Below are 21,291 nucleotides of genomic sequence, written 5' to 3'. Positions count from 1 at the left end.
TTACCCCAATTTAGTCAAATATGGGTCCATAATTCCTTCCCGGTCCATCTTACCCCAATTTAGTCAAATACTGGTCCATAATACCTTCCTGGTCCATCTTACCCCAATTTAGTCAAATACTGGTCCATAATACCTTCCTGGTCCATCTTACCCCAATTTAGTCAGAATACTGGTCCATAATACCTTCCTGGTCCATTTTACCTCACTATAAAATTTATTTTAACTTAATAAGGGTTAAAAGTCAAGATTAAGGGTCAGAAAGTTAAGACAAGGATTAAAAAATTAAGATTAAGGGTTAAAAAGTTGAGATTAAGGGTTAATAAATGGAATTTTGTTCAATTAATTTTTTCTATGCTTATGACTAATTTTATGAGAGAACACCCCCCCACCTTCCAGGAAAATGAACAGACACATTGTTTATTTGGTAGAAAAATTATTTATTGATAGTTTTAACAATAAATACAGTAAAAAATAGTACGGAGATGATGTATTCCAGGTTGTTTATGGTTTCTTTCGTGTTTGGAGATTGTGCGAATCAGTTGGTGCCTGTTGACCCAAATCCTCCATCACCCCTTTCAGTGGAATCCAAAGTTTTCACTTCCACCAAATCAGGATAAGCGATCTTCTCGCAGATGAGCTGAGCCACTCGATCTCCTGGTGATATCTTGAAATCTGAGTCACTGTGATTGAACATCACGACTCCGACATTTCCTCTAGAACCGAAAACATCATTAATCCATTAATTCATAAATTGGCTAATGTTGCTTTAACAGTTTTATATCACCATTGTTTTAAATATAAAACGAAACAGAATTGATAAAAATTAATATTGCAATAATACACAACACAATAATTCGACATTTAAATAACGATAAGTTACCGACCGCTATACTACCGATAATTCATCGGCAGCAGAAAAAATATCCACTGTAAATAAAATTTTCGGTTCTAAACGCCGGTAGATGTGTTATTGAACAACACCGGCTTTAGAAAACCCGAAAACATGGACGTTCCTCTTAAAAAAAATGCAATACCTGTAATCTGCATCGATGACACCAGCACCGACATCAATGTGATTTTTCCAGGCCAGTCCAGAACGAGGAGCTACTCTTCCATAGGTTCCGTCAGGAACTTGGATCTGAAGATCCGTTTTGACGAGTTCCTTTCCTCTCCCTGGGATGACATACTCATAAGCACTAGAATCAACAATAAACAAAAAAAAAGTTGTAAATCTCATGTTTAAATTAGCAGATAGAATATTCTATTAACGTTACTCACCTCTTGAGATCATACCCCGCAGCCTGGACGGAGCCTCTCACTGGTGCAAACGCCTTCTCAGAGAGTTTCGCAAATTTAATACTGCAAGAACTTTCGACTGGCATTTTTAACAATCCGGGATAATATAAATAATTAAAAGACACAGATAGATCAATAACCAATGGAGGTTGTCGAGCAACTGAAAAGGCGGTAAAATTATGACTCGAAACTAATATAATAGATGAGAAACTTCAAAGAAACTTGGAGGATAAAATTTGTTTTTACCGGCGGTCCCTCGGCCGGTAATTATTCCTGTAAAAATCTGTAAAAACATATTTATTATTATTTAAAAATATTCCTACCAAAACAATTGAAAAATTGTATGCAACCAGTAGAATCAATACAGATTTATTATTTTCGTTTTCCCATTTTCTTTTAAGATTTGTACATGCCTGTCCAAACGAAATACCTAATCATACATTTTTTCTTCCCACTGGAATCTCCTATGGATGAACCCCTTTAACCGTATATAATACATGCCAACGCAGCCGTAGATTGCAAAATACAATATATACATAAATTGCAAATCTACTCCAGTATCTTTCCCCATTATTACTACCACGTTAGTCTCTATTTCATTTTTTTACAGCTTTTCTCACTCTCTCATTCTCACTTCTCCTCGACTTTTAAATCCGACTCAATTACAATTGTTGATTATTCGATGGGTTTCAATATTGAAGAGCTTTAGTTGTTTTTATTTTTCGCATTGTTTCATGTGAAGACTACTTGACATGATCGAGGAAAATAATAAATAGTAATGGCCACTTATAAGGAGCAAAGAGAAAATTAATGAGAAAATAAGAGTAAAATGGAATTCAGTGAGATTGTATGTAGAGATCCAACGTATGGAGTCCAAAATTTTCATTAGTTTTAGGAAACAAGTTTGATGAGGGCAAAGTGAAAGAGCATTTCTCAAATAATCCATTTTTTCCCCCGCGAGTACTCACTCAAGATGATTTTATAATCAACAAAAATATATATTCATCTACGTGTTCAAATAAAATGTGAATTCTTTACATTTACTCCTCTACATAAACCCTTTTGAATAGTAGCTATTGAGGAGAACGAGCAGAAATGCGATGAGGGTGAGAGGGTAGAGGAAATGTTAGAACTTTCAAAGGATTCTCGTAGGACCGTTAAGCAATGACAAATTATTTCATTGACGCTGATATTCTGTGATATTCCCTCGAAATACCTTAACAACATAGTAGGAATGATAATAAAATAATTGATGATAACTTCCTTCAATTATCTACTGTTTCATAAATTTTTCATTTAATTATTCTTTCTAATGCATTCTCTAATCCACTAGTCTCATTACGGAATACTACACATGGTACTCATAGAACTCACTGCCATGTAATGTCCGAGGACATTTTTCTACACTCTCACCCTTTTTTATTCTCATTTTAAACTGCCTACGTTTATTTGAGTAATTAAACGACGAAAGGAGACAACCCAAAAGAATTTTTCACGGATTATTTTCTCGATATTTCAGTAATCATGCATATGTGCCTCATCTCACCTCAATCCACCCTAATTCAATCATGTTAATAATTCGTCATCAACTCTCAAATGAAAATGCAAAAAAAAAGAATAAAAAGTAAAACAGAGGAATAGAACAAAAAATGATGAGTTAACACTAGGAGAAAGTCAATAACTGAGGGATGGGGAAGGGAGGGAAAATCGACTGGTCCGTCGACGTATTTTCCCACTATAAAATCTTTTTTAAACTCTTTTTTTCTCTTCTAGTTTCGAACAAACCTCCCGTACGCGACGTAATTCGCGAAGGGAATGTGGGAAGGGGAAATCGGCCGGAACATTGTCGACCATAACAATAAGTATATCTTATCGAGCTACATACATATTTACATGGCTTTTCATTTCCAGTGTACAATAATGCCTGGATTTTTGCCTCCTTTTTCTCTATAAACAGCCTCGGTCGTTGCTATAGTTTAAACGTAACGTGATAAACGTTCCTAAAACTTTTCCTCTCACCCATTAACGAGTGCATAAAACAACTAAAGAAAGGAATTAAAATGGAGAACTTGGCATTATTTAAAACGAACGAACAACTGCGACAGACCGAGGCATTTTTCCATTTTTTTTTTTCATCTCAACTTTTCAATTTTTTTCAACATTTTTTTCTCGGAGTTTTGTTGTTTTTTTTTTCGCTTTTTTGCATTTTTGCATTTTTTTAAATATAGGCAGGAATTCGGATAGACCGCTGGCACACGATTGCTCTCGTGAATTCGTCGAAGCACAAGTACACTTGTGGTTGGTTGATGATATCCCGATTTTATAGAGTTCGAATCAAAAGACGAGAATCCATTCATAATGTCAAGGTGCTTTCAATCCACAGTCATTTTCGGACTTCAGTCCAAACCTTCTCCTACGTATCCCTGAGAATCACAAAAATAAAATCACTAGATTATAACGAGTTATCGAATTAAAATAAAAATTCTATTCTAATTGTTTAATCTAGGCTATCTTTAAAAAATTAAGCAATAGGAATACGGCGAGAAAATGGTTACACTGGAGAAAAAAAATGCTTGGAGAGCATTCTGAAATCCGGATGAAGGCAAAACGTCTCTTAATGACTTCCGGTAAACCATTTCCTCCTGGAGATGGAACGACTCATCTAGAATAGGATATCGACCAGTACCAAAACTAATTGACCTATTTATGAGAATAAATAGGTAAATTAGGGACAAGTGGCCCACATCCGGCCCAAAAATAATTGACTATTTTCAAATTTCAACGAGATAAGTTGTGATTTTATCCACAATTTTCTCCGATTTTTAACAGAGGAATTGAAGCGATATCTCGTCATCGTAATCTCAGTCCTAGTATAGAAAGGAGAAAGGCTTTTCCTTTCATAATATCATTTTTTCTCCGAGAAACATTCAACATTGAACATTGTTAAGAATTTTCATAAAAATTGAGAATACTCTTGCACAATTTAACAGCGGATATCTCGCGAACCAGCAGTGATAAAAATACAGGGTAAACTGTCCCGGAAATCCTTTTTAATTCTACAGATGCTGTATCTGTATCCTTTCTCTAATCATTATTCTCCCGAGAGATATTTAGTTGTGAACTCGTTAACAATTTTGATGAAAATTGAAAATTTTTCGATTCAGCCGAACCGAGCCACGACAACGAATCTCAAAAATTCCGAATGAATAGCGATCTCGTGTTTAAAAAAAGGTAAAGCGATAATCTTACCTTAAAGTAATCTTCTCCATGATGAGCGACAACCTGCTGTCCGAATGATTAGTTGGTAGGAGGGCCTTGAGAACTTCCTTAACGAGTGCTTCATTAATTCCTGGGGACGTGCGTTCAGCCAGCTCAAACGCACTCCTCAATTCCTCAACAGCACCACCAGGTCGGCCTCCAGTGCCCTCTCCATTATTGTCCCTCGTCGAATATTGATACTTGCGTTGAAGTTCCGAAAGAAGCGGAAAGAGAAGTGAATTGAGAGTAGGACTGCGAGCATGTTTGGGCTCTTGTGAGCTCCTCGGTCGCTGTTTATCCTCCATTGGCACAACAGGCACATCAGGTTTTGAATTGCTTCTCCTAGCCTTAGGTGTATTATTATCACGCACCTGTGGTTTTTTCTGCTGTCTAAAATCTCTGAACTGGCGATCCTCACTTGTATCACACCAAACAGCTGATTTTTGCACTGGACTCTGCATTGGATTCTGTTGGGACGGCGTATTGTCATCTCTTGGTAGAGATTCACGTAAAGAATCTCTCGATTCATTCTTGTAATAAAATATTGGCGATTCTAATGGGTCTTGAGAGGGTGAGGTTGTTCCACCATTGGCGTGGGTCTTATCAGTGCTGTGATTTGGACTACTGTTGCTCATTGAATTACTCAAGGAATTACTCAATGTTGCTTGATCCTCCATGGGAGCTAAAACCGGCATCATTGGAGATTTTCCACCGTGAGGACCTTTCACAGTCATTATCCATGGTTCGTCCAGATCGCTGTCCTGTTTTGAATCCTCCGAATCAGAGTTCTCACTCTCAGTCTCCGATTCTTCGCTTCTCAGGGACTTCCATTTCTTGTAGCGATCAATCAAATCGATTAAATATGAATTCTTCTTTGCTTTACGAATAAATTGAAATTTCAAGAGTTCCTTCGCAGTGGGACGGTTCTCGGGGTCTTTGTTCAGGCAGGCTTCGACAAATTCTTTGAACTGCTTTGTATAGTTTCCGGTTAATTGGGGAGGATTGTTCTTGGGGATGAGGAAGAGGACTCGCATCGGGTGGAGCTCGCTGTTTGGTGGTTCACCTTTTGCCAGTTCAATAGCGGTTATCCCAAGAGACCAAATGTCTGCCTGAAATAAAACGCGAGGACATTAGACGTTACATGTATTTTTTAAGCTATTTCATTTTTCTATTCTCCAATCGACAATTTACATCTCGTATAAATTCACGAAATTTTAAATCCATGTTATTTACATTATTGAGGAGAACGGGATGGAAATGAGTATTTCTATTTAGAGTCGGCTTCCAAGAATTATCATTTCTCTGCGGGAGAAATTTCCACAACAGTATTCTTCGTGTTTACTACTTTGTTTTGAAAAAGTTTAGTCTCACAGATATATATGAAAAACTCACAGAAGAGGTAAGTTGACTCATTTCTTTTTAACATTTCGCTGCAGAATTCATTATTAAAGATTTTGCAGTGAGAGTAGATGGATGAAATACCCGCTCCCGTTAGGAAGACATTATTCGAATGAAATGAATTCCCGAGAGAGACGAAACGATAAACGCGAGGGAATATTTCTCTCCTTGACTCTGCAGTGAAAATCAATTGCACCGTAAAGATGAATTTTTTTTTCATGTGCACGTCCAATTAAATTTCGCGATTTGAGTCATAGGTGAGGAAATCATAACCGAAAAAGATGATAAAAAATATTGTCATATTTACTTTAGAATCATAGGCCGATTGTTTGATGACTTCCGGCGCCATCCAGAATGGAGTCCCCACAAATGTATTTCTCTTGCTCGTTGTGTTCGTCAGTTGTCCAGCGACACCAAAGTCCGCTAGTTTAACATCACCCATTTCGCTCAGCAGAACGTTTGCAGCTGTAAAACAGTCCCAAGTGAAAAAAAAAAAAATCTCACAGATAACTTAACACCTAGCTATCCATTTAAATATCCTACCTTTAATATCTCGATGTAATTTCCTTTCGCTGTGGAGATAATCAAGTCCTTTGAGTACCTCTCGCAAAATAACGGCAATATGCATCTCCTCAAAGCTTCCGGCCTTCATGAGATCCAAAGCGGAACCACCACCCAAGTATTCCATGATGATCCACAGCTTAGTCCCCTGGAATTGAATGAAAAATCGTGAATATTATTTGAATGCGTAGAATAAAATTAAAGAAAATATGAGTTGAGTAATCCCTCTCTAATTTCTCAGCAGTTTGTACTAATTGATTGTCTATCGTTCATTTGGGGGAGACATGACCTCAATCGATCAAGTATTGAGAGAGGTCAACCAAAGTTCAAAACCATTTCTTCGGTATCTTTAAATCTGAAGGGAATAGGGACATCCCAGGGGGCATCTTCGTAGAGTACAATCCGAGCTACAAGCAATGTTCTTATAAATATTTTGTTAATGCTTCGAGATTCCACGATTCCTAAGACTCTACCCCTGGAGACACACTAAAGTGGATGTAATGGACTCATCAATTTCGAAATTATAGATTTTTATTCAATTATTAACTAACGCGTAATTTTCTTGAGGCCGAGAGTTCAGAGAATAGTCTCCGAAAAATATCACTATCTCTTGTTGGACTTGAACATCGTTTCCAGACACCAATAGCGAATTATTTAACATAATGAAAGCTTGTAAATTCTAGTTAGATATGCCAATAATTTTTCAATGCATCCCACGTACATGCGATGCTCAGAGAAAATGTTAAAAAATGGCGATAACTCTGTGCGGTGTCATAGGAAGGTGATCAGCTTTTTCTCCTCATGAATAGGTATTATCCCCGCGAATATTTTAACGCGATGAAAATTCCAATCGGGTCAATGGTTCCTCAGACATTGAATAAAAAAAGAAATATCCATCAGATATCGCTGACGCTTTTAACTCGAGAGCACTCGAGAAAACGCATAAAAATTGGAATAAAACATTTACGCTGGTATTAAACAATTCAACAACATCAATTCAGATTTCACATATGTATTGCAGTGATCCATAAAATTCAGAGAATCCAAAGACGTTAAAAATCAAGTTCTCACCGCATTACGATTTACAAAAGAAACACCCAAAAAGCCCAAAACTTATGCGCTTGTATATAATTTAGAAGAAATATTCATGAGATAGTTTCATTGGAATGCGCATATCTCATGATATAGATTTTTTTGTTTCATTAATTTTTAATCCCCCATAAAGATGAGAGGAACAAGTTGAGGTAAAAGGACGTAAATAAAATGGAATGTGTGTGTAGAAGTTGGGTCGAGTGGAGAGTGGTGAGGAGTTCGGTGAGGCAAGGTAGAGGTAATCGTGCCATCCGTCGCACACCGTTATAATTATATCCACGAGCATCACGGATGGGCCAGTACCCCCCATCAATACTTATCTCAGCTGCATTTACCAGGGGGGGACTCAAGTCTGTTGTATCATATGGACCATATCGTGTGTTAATAATCCATCAGGAATAAAATACACCGTTGTACTTTTTTTTAGATCAATCGTCCGGACAAGGCCAATAGATTATTTATTTATTTTTAATAAGTCTCGTATCATTATTATCAAGTCCCATTTTTTTTTCATCTATTTATGTTATTACAAGGGCCACAGACTACGTCAGAAGGGGATTTTAAAAAATCTAGGCAATGAGGTGCGTTATACTGAGAAAATATATTAGTTCTGCTGAATTGATGTCTTTAGAAAAGAATGTGAATGGAACATTTTCATGGTTAATAATGGTATTATATAATTTTAATGAGATTATTTAGAAGGAGGCCGTTAGTAATTACGGAAGTAGTTTTGAAAATTACCTTGAGATAGGAACCATAATATTTGGTGACGTATGGACTGTCGCACTGCGACAGTACCATAATCTCCTGCTGTATGTCCTCGATCTCATCCTCAGCTTCTTCCAAATCAATGATTTTGATGGCAACAACGTGCTGGGTCCTGTTGTCAATCCCTTTGAACACCTCCCCAAAGCTGCCCTTTCCAATTCTCTCCTGCTTGGTAAATATCAGCTCGGGATCTACCTTCTGCCACCAGCCACAAACAAAGAACAGAACAGAAAAGAAAAAGAATTATTCATAAGATCACCATGTGGGTTTAAAGATTTTTTTCATCTTTCAAACTCTCGGATTTTCTTTTTCTATCCATTGTTTATTACGAAAGTATCAATGGGATTGCCAACAATGCCGTTCGCCTTGGCTCGTTTAAGGCACAACTGTGCAAGGAGAGGAAACAACACGAGTCACTCCATAAAAATTTTCCTTTAAAAACTGTTATGTAGACCTTGAAATTATTTTATTTCTTTCCTCAAGCGAAAGCTCAGTTGTATGGTAAATTCACTGGTTGCATTTAACAGCAATTATGTTTCATTCATTTTGCAAAATATATGTCAAACAATTGTAGACATTATGAAAAGAATTTTCCCACACGCAGATAAAAATTTTACTCTACCCATTTTCAAGTTGAGAAAAAAAAAAATTGTACAGGAAGAAAATTGGCGGCCGAGAATAGTATTTTCCTCAAAGAATATTTCAGTGAGTCAATCAAGAAAATGCACATTAAAGTTTATCGGTATTCTCAACTGAAGAATTGTTATGGATCAATTTAAAAATAACGGATTTTTTTATATTGAAAATGTTTCCCGCATAGAAAAATCTATAAAAATATGCGCAAAACATATTTTATATATACTTTGGTATGCACGGGGTTGAGGGCAATTATCTTACTCTGAATTCAAAAGATGGATGTCTTTCACTCAGCATATTTTTTCGTAGCCAGCATAAAATATAACAGCTATTATTCAAGTACAATTCAGAAAAAGTGAACTTCAAACGAGAATGTTTTTGCATCTCATTTAATTGACCCATTCGCTACACATTGAGTTGATGAAGGCTACAACAAAAACAGATACATGAGACCGAAAGGAACAATGTTCCTCTTCCTTTCACACTATACCAATTACAATTTTTTAACGCAAAAACCCATTGTACGTATCCCCGAGGCCACTTTGTCCAAGGCCCTATTTCTTCCCCTCCCTCCTATTCCTCAATATGAATTTTGACCAGTTTTTCTCCCATCATAATAAAGTTACCTCAAAAAAATATGGTCTACATATTAGGAAATCGTGTAAATGCTAAGCTGTGCCATTCCTAATACCTCATTCCCACCCACCACAATCCCCTCCCCACCTGAGAAACGGCATTTCCCTGACCATCTACGCATTGAAATAATCACCGCGTCCCAAGAATATACCGTTAAAACCTCTGAGAATTCACCTCATACCAGACTTTTTAAAAAATCGATAAAAATAATAAAATGTCCAAAGTGATGGCTCTCCGATAATCACCAATGATTACCGCAAATATTTGTGATATATTGCCGATAGATCATCCACCTTACCACCGATAAAGGCCGATGAGTGTACCAACTCATGTCTATAGAAGGACAAGCAGTACAAACTCTATTGCACGTGTGGGACAGAAATCATTGCCTCCATCTTCAGATGACTCACCGAGGGCGTCGTGCTTTTTGTTTGCGTGCCAATTCGCGATCGCGGAAGTGAATTGCTCTTTAGTTGATGCTGTCCATTGGTGACATTATTGTTGCGTTGTAACACCGTTGATGGTGGTGGAGGAGGTGGATGAGACAGTGGTCTACCACCATTACGTCTTGGACTCTGTTGCTGCTGCTGCTGCTGCTGTTGATGCTGGTTAGATGGATATGGCCAGGATTGAAGGGGCATGTAGCCGACGTATCCGCCGGAAATGAACTGCGCCGATCCGTTGAGGTGAGACGGTGCCATCACTACAGTTTGCTGTGTCTGACCGTTTCTTATTTTAATCGTTTGCTGTTGCGTACATAAACGCGAAACAACTAAATTAATACTTTCCATTTCTCCACTTGCCTCACTATTTTAATTGTCAATGTTTGCACAATGACTATAGGCCCACTCAAATCGTCAAATAATATTCCATTCCCATCTCCACTCGTTGTCGACTTGTCCTACGATTTTCTCAGATTTTCACAGGGACACACCTGGTACACATTCCTCACGATTCTCGGGATAAAACTCCACGTAGTCATTGTATCGTCAAATACTTGAGCCATAGATACCGATAATTAGTGCACGAAATGGATTTATATAACGTTTGAATTGAAGGAGATCGGATCGTTCAAGCAGCAGTGAAAGTTGGCTTTTTCAGAGGGATACTCGATTTATTTTCATTTGTCTCCGTTGATTGATGATTTATTCAATCGATAGCGGCAGCATCGATTTATCAAATCAGATGCTGCTCATTGCCCGATGAAAATAGTATTGTCTGGAATTACACTTTTGGACTAGTAACTCTTTATAATTTCCAAGTCATTATCTTAACCGGTAGCACGAGCAATTTTATGCTCTGAATCACAACAATTTTAAAAGCCTTCTTTTTGCTTTTTCAACAGCGAAGAATTATCCCAAATGAAAATACACAGCATTTCCTCGTCATTGTTTGATAAATTTATTTTTTCATTGTCCGAGGTACCGTGGGGATACGTAACATTGCAAATCGCTCACTGCACTCGAGAATGATAGATCGAGAGAAAAAAAAAATAGGTAAAAAATGTGGTGGAAGGTGAAACGGTGTGTAACAAGTACCGATGTTGTCCGATGGGCACTCGGATGCCAACTGACAGGCAACCGCGATCGCGCGAAGAAAGGCGCGGGATTTTGAGTGTGTGTTGCCAGTGGAACGGTTTCTTCAGAGGGGAAAAGAGGGAGATTGAACAGAAAACTCGTTGCCCGAGACTTGACTTGAAACGTAAATGGACACCCGGTAGTCACGTTCGAGGTGTTAGGCACATCTCAAAAATTCCCCCTTTGACTTTTTTTTCACCGTTCTACCCATTTTAATTATTCCTTTTTCCCCAGGGAACAAGTGTCCTGTAGGCACACTCGACGAATGTAAATACCGTCGAGTGGACATTTTTTCAATGTTATTTATCCTGAATAAATACCGTCAGTGGGAAAGAATGCTGGACACGGATTTATTGAGATTATAGTATTAGGAGACGCGGGAAAATCGTTGTCTTTAAACAATTCACTGACAAATATTAAGATAATTCGTTATCAAAATTGCAATCAAATGACAGGATAGAATGATGAAAGAAAAAAAAAATGCGTGTCAAATGACTGTCAAACCCGGAATTTACCTCATTGAATCGACCTCTATGAACCCTCAAAATTTCACTAACTTCCACGCGTCAAATTCCGAAAGTTTTATTAATTACGCAATAATCCAGATTGCGTCTCTCATATCCAATGAAACTCACAACGAATTATCTTGACATTTAACTCCTGCATCATTCATTACTGCAATTACTGCAACAATTATTATATAACCGAACGAGTCGAGATAAATGGAATTATCCCGTTTTAATCAATATTCATTCAATTCACCTTCTGTCAAACAGAATGAAAAAGAGGAAAAAAAAATGTGTTTGTCTCTAACGTAATAACAAGTCATCAACCTCTTCTGTGCTATTTACCATTATTGTCACGTGAAAATAATTGGAGGAATGATGAATGTGATTAAAATGAAATAGTGGAAGACAAAGGTGAGGCAGTGGAGGATTTTCAAAGTTGCTTTCGCAATGGACAAAAGTTGAGTATGGTTGCTGAAGCATGACTTGGGCCTGGATTGGTATAGCGGAATGGCCAAGTGAAAGGCGACACAACCGACGGGTTGAAGAACAGCCCAGGGATGAGGTGGGGTAACGACGGGGAAGAGTTGCATGGCTATCGCGATAGACCCTCGGATCAACTCGGTATGTTTCGGTTGGTCTCGCTTTTGCATATCGTCACCGTGCATTCAGAATAAAAAATAAAGCTGCATTGTTACATACAGACCGAGAATGAAACAAGTTTAATCAAATGGGATAGATTATTAATTGTAAGAAAGTGATCTTGCATAAGAGCTCCAAAAACAATGTGCTCATCAAGAGTCTCCCCTTAATTAATTCATTTAAATCAATTAGCTGATTGATTAATTGACGACGAATTTTGAGTGTTTGGAATTTATAAGATGACGAGAGTGCAAGATTTAGCACCAACTTTTAACCTTTCCGAATCTATATTGAAAAAAAATAGAGATTTCAATTTGAATTTTTATTTGGGTAAATGTAATGTTTTTGCTCGGCATTCGAGAGTTGAGAAAGGTCGGAGCATGTGGTAACAGAATAACAACATCCCCAGTGCGAGAATTACTCACATTGCATCAATATAATCGCTGTGACATTTTGGGGGCAGCAATTTTATTCCCTCATTTTCCTCAATCACGCATTCAAGAATTATTCGAGATATGAGAGAGCGTTGAAAATCATTGGCATCGTTTTTTTTGTGGTTAATTAGGGGCTACAAGAATAGCTTGATATTTTTTCTAACTATTCGTTTGGGAGATGATCACGCGATATGCACGCAGCGGTGATTTTTTTTTCAAGGGAGAGGGTACTACATTTTTTACCAAGGAATTTTCTTATCTCCTAAAGAATGATTTATCATTTTTTACTTGTTTACCTATCGCTGTGTTAATCATTATGTGATATCTGTGTAATTATGCGATTTAGGTAAAATTGTCAGATGTATTTTTAATGGACATCTAAACATTTTTTTCCTCAATTTATTCTGATGGAACAACTCAATTTCAGCCTAGAAAAACCTGACACATTTATTTCCTTGCAACGAGCCTCTTGATAAGTGAAAATTTATCATTCTTCAACAATTGAAGTGACAAATAGGGGAGTAAAACCGATAATCACTCACCGGTGTAGCTCCAAACGTGCGATTACGATTGATCACGTGGCTGTCGTTGATACGATTATTGTCAATAAGACTGATGACATTATTGTTGATAAGATTCGTACGATTACTAAACTTTTTGCTCGAATTACGACGATGATTATCATTGGATTTAGTACTCTGTCTGGAGTATTTGCTGAGCACCATAGCAGCGAACATTTTCCCCTCAAACGCCTTTTACACTTGAGAACAATGAAAAGAATATTTTAGACTCATTCAACGAGCAGAACAAAATGCATCAAGTGAAAAATAACCACTGGGAAAGAATTGAAAGAAAAAAAAAATAACTAAAAAAAAACAGCACAAAGGGACTTCAACAAAAGCGTATTAAACATCAAATGAAAAAAAAAAAAAAAAACAAAAAGAATTCTCCGTTCATTAGCACGGAATTAGATTTTCCTCAATTCTTCGTTTTCTCCCATTGAGTTGAAAATGGATGTATCGACAGGTGGGTAGACAGCTCTGGTTTCCGGCCTCGTGTCGTCTGCACGACTAGTTTAACAACAATACCCCATCGTCTCTTTCCCATCCACAAAACTCGAGTGAAAACTCCAATCGTTATTTCAACCGTTAGAATTCCATTTAAACTCGACAACGCGAGAGAGAGAGAGAGAGAGAGAGAGAGAGAGAGAGAGAGAGAGAGAATTGTTATCATCCGATATTTAATTCTCACCCATTTCTTTAATTTCACCTCTGTACGTCTAAAAATAGTTTCTCATTGTGCAGTTTACCCCAACAGTTTGAAGATCGATAGTCTACTTGGTACCGAGGGCCATTTCAACCCCAACAATATGGTCCGAGAGAGAAAGAGAGAGAGAGAGAGAGTGTGAGACAGAGTATGAGAAAGGAGAGAGAGAAAATACATTGAGAGTATGAGTGGAAGGTAAATGAGAGGCAGAGTGCAACGACCCATCCACCCAAAACAAATCCGCAAGCTCAGGATTTTACTTTTTTTTTTTTTCTTATTTCCTCTTTTCAATTTGTAAATTCCCTCCGTCGATGGCACACGGACTATTTCGATTTTCCATTCGTCCATGAATAAGTGAGGGAACAAATGTAAAAGTGTAATTCTGTTCGAGGGGTTGGAGAACTCGAGATGATTCAATAAATCTCGTGAGATTATTCAGCTAATAGAGGAAACCATTGGACAACCTCGTTTTAGAGGTAAATTTCACCGGGAAAAATCTGTTAACCTTTTCACGTGGAAGAATTCATTAACGAGATATTTGCTTAGGGTAACGAGAAATTCTCGATTGATATACGATGTGCACATGTCATTTATCTCGAAATTATCTCTAATGAGGGTTTCTGAAATTAAATTGAGGAAAATCGATAAACAAATCGTCCAATATTTATCCTCATTAATTATGAACAATCTAATAATGTAATATATATATTTTTTTTTGGTTTCAACGCCTGTGATATTTGTTAAGTATTAAATTATTTTTGGAATTTATTTTTTTTTTAGAAAACGACAGGTGACTTCACCCGAGTTTATTGAATTATCTATAAAAGAAGTCTTTTGATATTTCCCTTGGAATCCCTTGTGACTTGATCCCAGACTTATCTTTCCTCACACTTCACTAGAGAACGTACTAAAGAAAATCATAAAAAATCATAGAATTACGAATGGAAATAGATGGATAGGCAAAATAAGGAACACACGAAAAAAAAATGGAATGTAGTATATCTTGTCTCTAAAAAGAGTATATTACTATAGTTATTAAAATTTTAATGGATCGATTTCAATCAATTTCAATTATACGTTGAATCCATAATCCTGAGGCTAAATGTAATTTCATGAGTAATTACGGGACAAACCTGAAATTTTCCACGTATTTTTCCCCTGACTTTTTGCGTGACGATCCAGAAAAATAAAACGCGACACTCCCACAAAAATTCAGGTTTCCCCCATAATTTTCCACGAAATGAAATTTATGCAGCAAAGTGGATAACCAGGACAAGTGAATTTTCTCGTTGCCAATTTTCAGTTAATATCTCGGAATTGAAACAAGCTAGCGATATCCTTGCCTCTACCTTTTTTCCAGACAAGAATGTGATCTACAAAAAATATTCCGACGAGAATATCACAATCTCACTTCAATTCTGAGATATTATCTAAAATTCATCCCGAAAAAACCGAAATCCTAATGTACTCCTTCAGATTATGCCAGAGGATTAGGGAATTCTCGCGTAATTGTTGGATAATTTTTGTGTGCGTAAATCGAATGTACTGGATTGAAACGATTGAAGTGAAAAGGTATTGAAAAGGTATTGATATTGAATTTAAGATGGGCACCTCTTGGTGATGAAGGAAGAACGAATTGAGAGGTCGGTACCTCTAAACTCTCGCGCGTCGACTGAGGCCTCTTGCATGATCACAGTTCAACCCTCCCACCTTTTCATCCCCCTGGTTTTTCTGTAACCCACCCTCTCCCTCACTTTCCCTCACTCTCTCTTGGTCTCTCTTGTACCCACCCTTGGAGTAACACAACCACTAAAAGCCGACCATAATACCCCGAGCGTCGGCGCAAATTCTCTGTCTACTCGATGTGCAATCACCTGGCGTTCATGTTTCCATCAGTATCTATATAAGCCCAGCCTTCTCTTCATGCCCCAGTGATTAGTTTTTCTCGTGGCCTTCCTTTATCAATATTTTATCGAACTTTCAGCGAGATAGATAAAACGAGATGGGACAATCACGTTGATTAATCCCCAATTTTCCCATTTTTTTTCTCAACTTCGCGGAATTTCGTGATTAAAAATTCAATTGATTTCATGAAAAAATTAATTCCTCAATTATTCTCATTTGTCCACTATCAAATCGATAAAAATCGATATAAAAATATCGATTATATCGACACAATCGATATAATTGTATCGATTGTATCGATATAATTATATCGATATAGTCATATCGATTATATCGATGTGAAGTTTTCTTGATAAATAAACTTTTCACGAATAAGTAGTAGAATTCAGTGTTGATTAATTTTAAAGTTGGGTTTGGGATTGTTTGTTTGTTGCTTTTGAGGGATGAGGGAAGAAAAGGTGTCTGAGAATTGAGCGTCTGTCTAGGGCAAGGACCTTGGCATCCGACGCCGACGCCGACGCCAAGACCCTTTTTCTTCATCCGATAGTCCCAACCCTCATCAATTTAAACGAATCCCTTCTCGCACAACTGTCAAAGACGACACGGATCGGAGAGCGAATGAGATTAACCACAGCCACTCCAATCCGAAAGGTTTCAATTCCCTTATTTTTAGATAGTTTAGAAGGGAAACCGTGAAAATAAGATGAGAGGGACGTGGGAAATTTCGATTTACACAGGTGACTAGAGGAAATTGCAAGAAATCTTTCTTAGAGAGCAGAACATTGCCTCCGAAGGGACTGTCCTGACATTTTCTATCCTGAAGTCACGCAACATTGAGATAATGAAATAATCAAACTGTCTAGAAGAACTAAGTGAGTCAACTGACCTCCTCGGTCACTAATCAATGTCTATAAAAAAGGTTCCAATAAAAATCTTGGAATGTCCGCCAGATATATTTCTCAAAAATTCACCTATGAGATAATTTAACTGAAAATTTCTTCTCGGAAAGTCAGAGCGATACAAAATATTTCAGTCAAATTGAAAAACGTAATGGAAATATTCACTTCTAACACACTAATTTTTTATGACTCACCAAAAGCAAAAGAAAGAGGAAAAAGTAGTTTCAATAGTTTCCATTACATTTTCATAACCAGCTGTGATGAAAGTACATGAAAAACCTCGATAGATGGAAAATAATGGGATTTGTGGAGCCACAAACAATATTATCTTTTTTCGCGTAGTTTTCCTTCTGTTTCATCGGTTCGTAGGAGGAAAAATAAAGGGAGACATATCATTTAATGTGAGTGTAATACACTTACGCATAAGTTGAGTTGTATTTTATCCCTGGTCGTTGTTCGCTCGAGCAACTAAACGGTATATAGAGACCGCTTTGAGAATCCAGAGGTTATAGTCAATGTCAGTTGAACTAGACATCACCAAGAAAATCTCACCACACTCACAAAAACTGGATCTCATTTGGATTAACGGAAATTGTATTAGACGCATTGACTCGACACATGAATTAGAATATTTTCGTTTAAATTCCATTTGGGAGATTTTTTAAATAAAAAACTATATTCACTTGGACAAGGATGTATCGAATAGCAGACAGAAAAATTCACTGAATCATTCGTTTGAGAGTAATTGAGAAAGATTTTCACGCACTTGTAGACGTATATCTTATAGAGGTCTCCTGATAACTATCCGAGGATGTAAACACACCGAAAACGAGTACGTACTTGAATGGATTCCCACTCTTCCCTTATTCCGAGAATTTCAAAGAGAAAAACAATGTTTTCGCCATTTCGGGAAAATCAACACAACAGAACGCTTCCAGGAAAAATATCGAAACACGAGAAAATTCACGGTTGCGGATTATTTAACGGAAGTCCACTGTAAGTTATTTCCCAAAATTTTTTCAAAGTTATTGAAAATGTGGCAAATCATGGAAATTAATAACCGACCGATAGATCGGGAATTGAATAAAAAGAGGAAACGAGGGCTAGGCTGACGTCCCGTTATTACTAGATACATTGCATATATTTTCGTATATGTGTGCCATGGTACGTGCCCACATAACACCGTAATGTTTCATGGAATTCAGGGGAAAGTCGAACGAGCTTACCGATTTTTATTTCGTTATAAATTTTAAAATATGAATTTAAGAAATAAAACATATCATTTGCATCAGCAAAAATTAATTGATAATTTAATAACTCGAAAGGTCGGACGATCTGACGATTCGAAAAAAAAAAATCCCAAAATCCCAGAAATCAAGAACCGATTTGAATCTAAAAATCATTAAGAAACAGCAGTAAAACTCTGGCAAAGTTCGAGAAATCACGTAGACTGGCAAAAAAAAGCCAAAAAATGTTGGATTAATTTGAGTTCACGTTGAACCTCATGAGTCACGTAACAGCTTTTCCCGGAATTACACCTCGAGGTTACAGCATTTTGTTTCCGTGGATTTTTTTCTCCCTCAGAGTCATTACATGAGTGTATTCTGTTTACACACATTGAAACCATCTACACGCATCAATAGTGGTAAATATACCGGGAGAACTAGAATGAGAGGAAAACGTCCAAGTGTCTCATGCTCAGTATCTCGATCGATATAACGTACTTCCTCCCCTCGGGATTGTGCAACTTAGCGAGTGGAAGTAAGAAAATAAATAACACGTTTTTCCCGGGTATATACTCAGTCATCGTCGTATGTCATGATGTAACAGACTTTGGAGTGAAGTCTCTCTTTCTATCCCTTCGCATACACGCAATAACGTGCACTAGGCGTTGAATATAATGATGAAAATCATAATGAGTTGCATATGACACATTTAGAATTTTCCTCCGAGTCAATTCCGCGAAATAAATGTTCATGAAAAAATTGAAAATGTCGACTATCTAGTTTATTTCGTATCTCTCACTGAATGATAATATTTAAATTGGAATAGAATTATTCAAGTCAGTGCTCGAGTGATAAGAACGGAAGAGAAAATTAGAACCAGTTCAAGGAGAAATTAAGTTCACATTATTGTGAAAATTTCTGTCAATGGAATTATGGTTTTAAATATTTCTTCCCAGTCAGTGATGTAGGAGAAGTCAAAAGACTTTGTTAGAAAATTTTCAATCTCTGAACTATAATTTTATTCATTCCAAAGATCGTGAGTAAACGACAGGAAAAATGAAAGGTCATCAAAAGTCTAATCTACATTTCTCATCAAGTTCTCTTCCAAGCAAGCAAATCTCGGAGATGTGGATAGAAAATAATTCAAAGAAAAGGTTGAGCAAAAATAACCAGGAGATACTTTTCATGCAAAAACCTGTCTCGTGATGAAAAAATTCCCTCACCAAATATCAACAACTTTCCCTGTTCTTACCACTTCATTGGGATCTTATTCATTCAGACTACGACTATTCAAACTCCTCTAATCACGACACCACCCCTACTTTTCCCCCGATAACACACCGATAAAGTAAGGTTACACCGTTCTCTAGAAGGAACCAACGACTCGATAAAAAAAATTAAAAAAATAAGGGACTCTCAGGTGTACAGTAGAGAAAATACGCGTGTGCGCCGGGTTCAAACCCCTCGTGCGCAACTACGCGTTTATCCCGCAGAGATGAATGTTTTTTCTAAGAAAAAACATCTGCAGAGGGATACAATGCGTCTCACTGCAGACCTTTCCTCCAAAACGGTTTTCACGTGTCCTAGGTATTCCCCAGGGTGTTCTCCCCCAGAGAAAAACCAGAAAAACTTGGAAAACTTTGAGAGAACTTTGAAAAAAAGTCGAGAGTCTGCACGAACCTCAGAGGGTAAGGTTAGAACCTCAATTAAAGACACAACATTTGTATTGTACGCTGTGAGATGTTGATAAATCATTGACAAAATTTCAAGGACTTCTATCTCCTCATTTTTGAGATATGGATCGTTTAGATTTGATTATAAGATTTGATTTTAGAGATGATAATGTCAATTTGTGTCGAGACAATTAAATCACAATCACAAGTTCAAAATTTCAAGAAATTAGGTAATAATGCACCTAACAACATATCATTATAATTTGGTGACTTTAGTTAAGTTATTGATAAAAAATTCCATCAATTACCGTATTACGATCTCAAAGAACAACTGTATGAGATACAATAAATTAAATAAGTTGGTAAAAAATGTTTCCTTTCCATCCATTTCTTAGATCTTGTTTTGATAATAACTCATACGTTTTTATGAGATCAGAAAAAGGACAGAGTAAATTGAATTGCCAAATCTCTCACGTGGACGTACACAACCAATTAAATGAATAAATTAAAAAGAGATGATATGTACCTCGTTGAAGGCCATGTTCTTAGGTTGGGTTCCTGGTGGTTGTCGGGTGGTGCTTCCAGCACCTCCTTGTCCCACCTTAAAATTTGTAAGGATCAGCCACGAGTGATAATTTTGTCGCCGGCAATGCCGACAACGTAAACGTTACTGCTACTTCCCGGTGTTGAAATGCACTCGTGGTCGTCCTCCACCCGAGTGCCAGATCCTTCGGCGCATTGAGCTTGTTGACAAATTGACGATTTACTTGTTGTTGACGATTCAATTAATATCGACCCCAACGTTATCACCACTCGTTAAAGTTGCTGCTCTTTTTGAGGCTATGATGCACATACGTTGATAGAGACCAACCAGAGACCACCTTCACTCACTCCGATGGTTTCAAATGTCAATGGATTATCCCTTTTATTATTAATTCACTTTTACACGTTATTTTTCTTGGATCGTGCACTTTTAATGGCTTTGTTTCACTGTCCCACGCGCAATTTAATTGCGGTTGATGGTTCGTTGTCACCAGGTCAGGGCCCGTTGGGTTAGACCTTTGAGACCCTGGGACGTCCCACAATACTGAGACTTACATTCCTCAGGTGGGAAACCAATTCTCTCTGAGAATACAATTCAAGAATTCGACTGAGCAGGAGAGAGACCACACGTTTTTCAACACTGGGGAATTTTTTTGTCAGAAAAAATTGGAGGAATCAGAATAGTAAGGATCACTTTGGGGTTGGGGGGGGACTTGTGTTTATGGGGATGAAATGGGGGTTATTCTGATTTTGGGGTTTTACGTCACTGATATACACTGTTTTTTTTTCCCCTTTACACGTATTTATGAATTATTACCTACGGTTACCGCAAACAGTACAGCGCCATCTTGGTTTATCAATGGATCGTGTACTGCGCGCGGCGATGTACGCAGGTGCGCGCGCAACTCGCTTTTCAATTGTGGTGGCATTTTTTTTGAAGGGGAAAAATTGTTTAGCCAGGATTTGTCAGGGACA

At 37.4% G+C, this 21,291-nt stretch overlaps 2 protein-coding genes across 6 annotated transcripts in view; both read right to left on the bottom strand.

Annotated features, from left to right (window-relative positions):
- The window catches only part of dUTPase (Deoxyuridine triphosphatase), a 7,022-nt gene extending 5,526 nt beyond the window's left edge, over positions 1 to 1,496 (bottom strand). The window contains exons 1-3 of one of the 2 annotated variants that reach the window (XM_011312358.1): positions 1,279 to 1,475; positions 1,035 to 1,196; positions 423 to 713 (exon numbers count right to left, since the gene is read on the bottom strand). In XM_011312358.1, the coding sequence (XP_011310660.1) occupies positions 536 to 713; positions 1,035 to 1,196; positions 1,279 to 1,382 (444 nt within the window). In that variant the 5' untranslated portion in view covers positions 1,383 to 1,475 and the 3' untranslated portion in view covers positions 423 to 535. Of the gene's footprint in view, positions 1 to 422; positions 714 to 1,034; positions 1,197 to 1,278 lie in introns of those variants that run through there. The other variant, XM_011312359.1, reaches the window with a different exon arrangement.
- Positions 1,497 to 2,014: 518 nt separating this feature from the next.
- On the bottom strand, positions 2,015 to 21,161 carry GckIII (Germinal centre kinase III). Of its 4 annotated transcripts, none has more exons than XM_011312349.1 (6): positions 20,300 to 21,161; positions 8,347 to 8,571; positions 6,496 to 6,661; positions 6,260 to 6,417; positions 4,546 to 5,663; positions 2,015 to 3,719 (listed from the first exon to the last, which is right to left on the bottom strand). In XM_011312349.1, the coding sequence occupies exons 1-6, from the start codon at positions 20,312 to 20,314 to the stop codon at positions 3,710 to 3,712; spliced, it is 1,692 nt and encodes a 563-aa protein (XP_011310651.1). In that variant the 5' UTR covers positions 20,315 to 21,161; the 3' UTR covers positions 2,015 to 3,709. The 4 variants fall into 4 exon arrangements, with proteins under 4 accessions (XP_011310651.1, XP_011310649.1, XP_011310648.1 ...); XM_011312347.1 differs by lacking the exon at positions 20,300 to 21,161 and adding an exon at positions 13,347 to 13,556; XM_011312346.1 differs by lacking the exon at positions 20,300 to 21,161 and adding an exon at positions 10,056 to 11,224.
- Positions 21,162 to 21,291: the final 130 nt, after the last annotated feature.

Source organism: Fopius arisanus, unplaced genomic scaffold, assembly GCF_000806365.1.
Source record: "Fopius arisanus strain USDA-PBARC FA_bdor unplaced genomic scaffold, ASM80636v1 scaffold00100, whole genome shotgun sequence".
NCBI classification, from domain to species: domain Eukaryota; kingdom Metazoa; phylum Arthropoda; class Insecta; order Hymenoptera; family Braconidae; genus Fopius; species Fopius arisanus.
The sequence above is the reverse complement of the archived record's forward strand: the minus strand, read 5'-3'. Positions and strand labels throughout refer to the sequence as shown.

Bases quoted from the DNA above. Each gene is read 5' to 3' on its own strand.
- GckIII (XM_011312346.1), bottom strand. From the start codon at position 10,436: ATGGAAAGTATTAATTTAGTTGTTTCGCGTTTATGTACGCAACAGCAA. The intron at 6,418-6,495 runs GTAGGATATTTA...ACTGTTTTACAG, and splicing joins ATTACATCGAGATATTAAAG to CTGCAAACGTTCTGCTGAGC. The intron at 5,664-6,259 runs GTAAATATGACA...GTTTTATTTCAG, and splicing joins AATCGGCCTATGATTCTAAA to GCAGACATTTGGTCTCTTGG.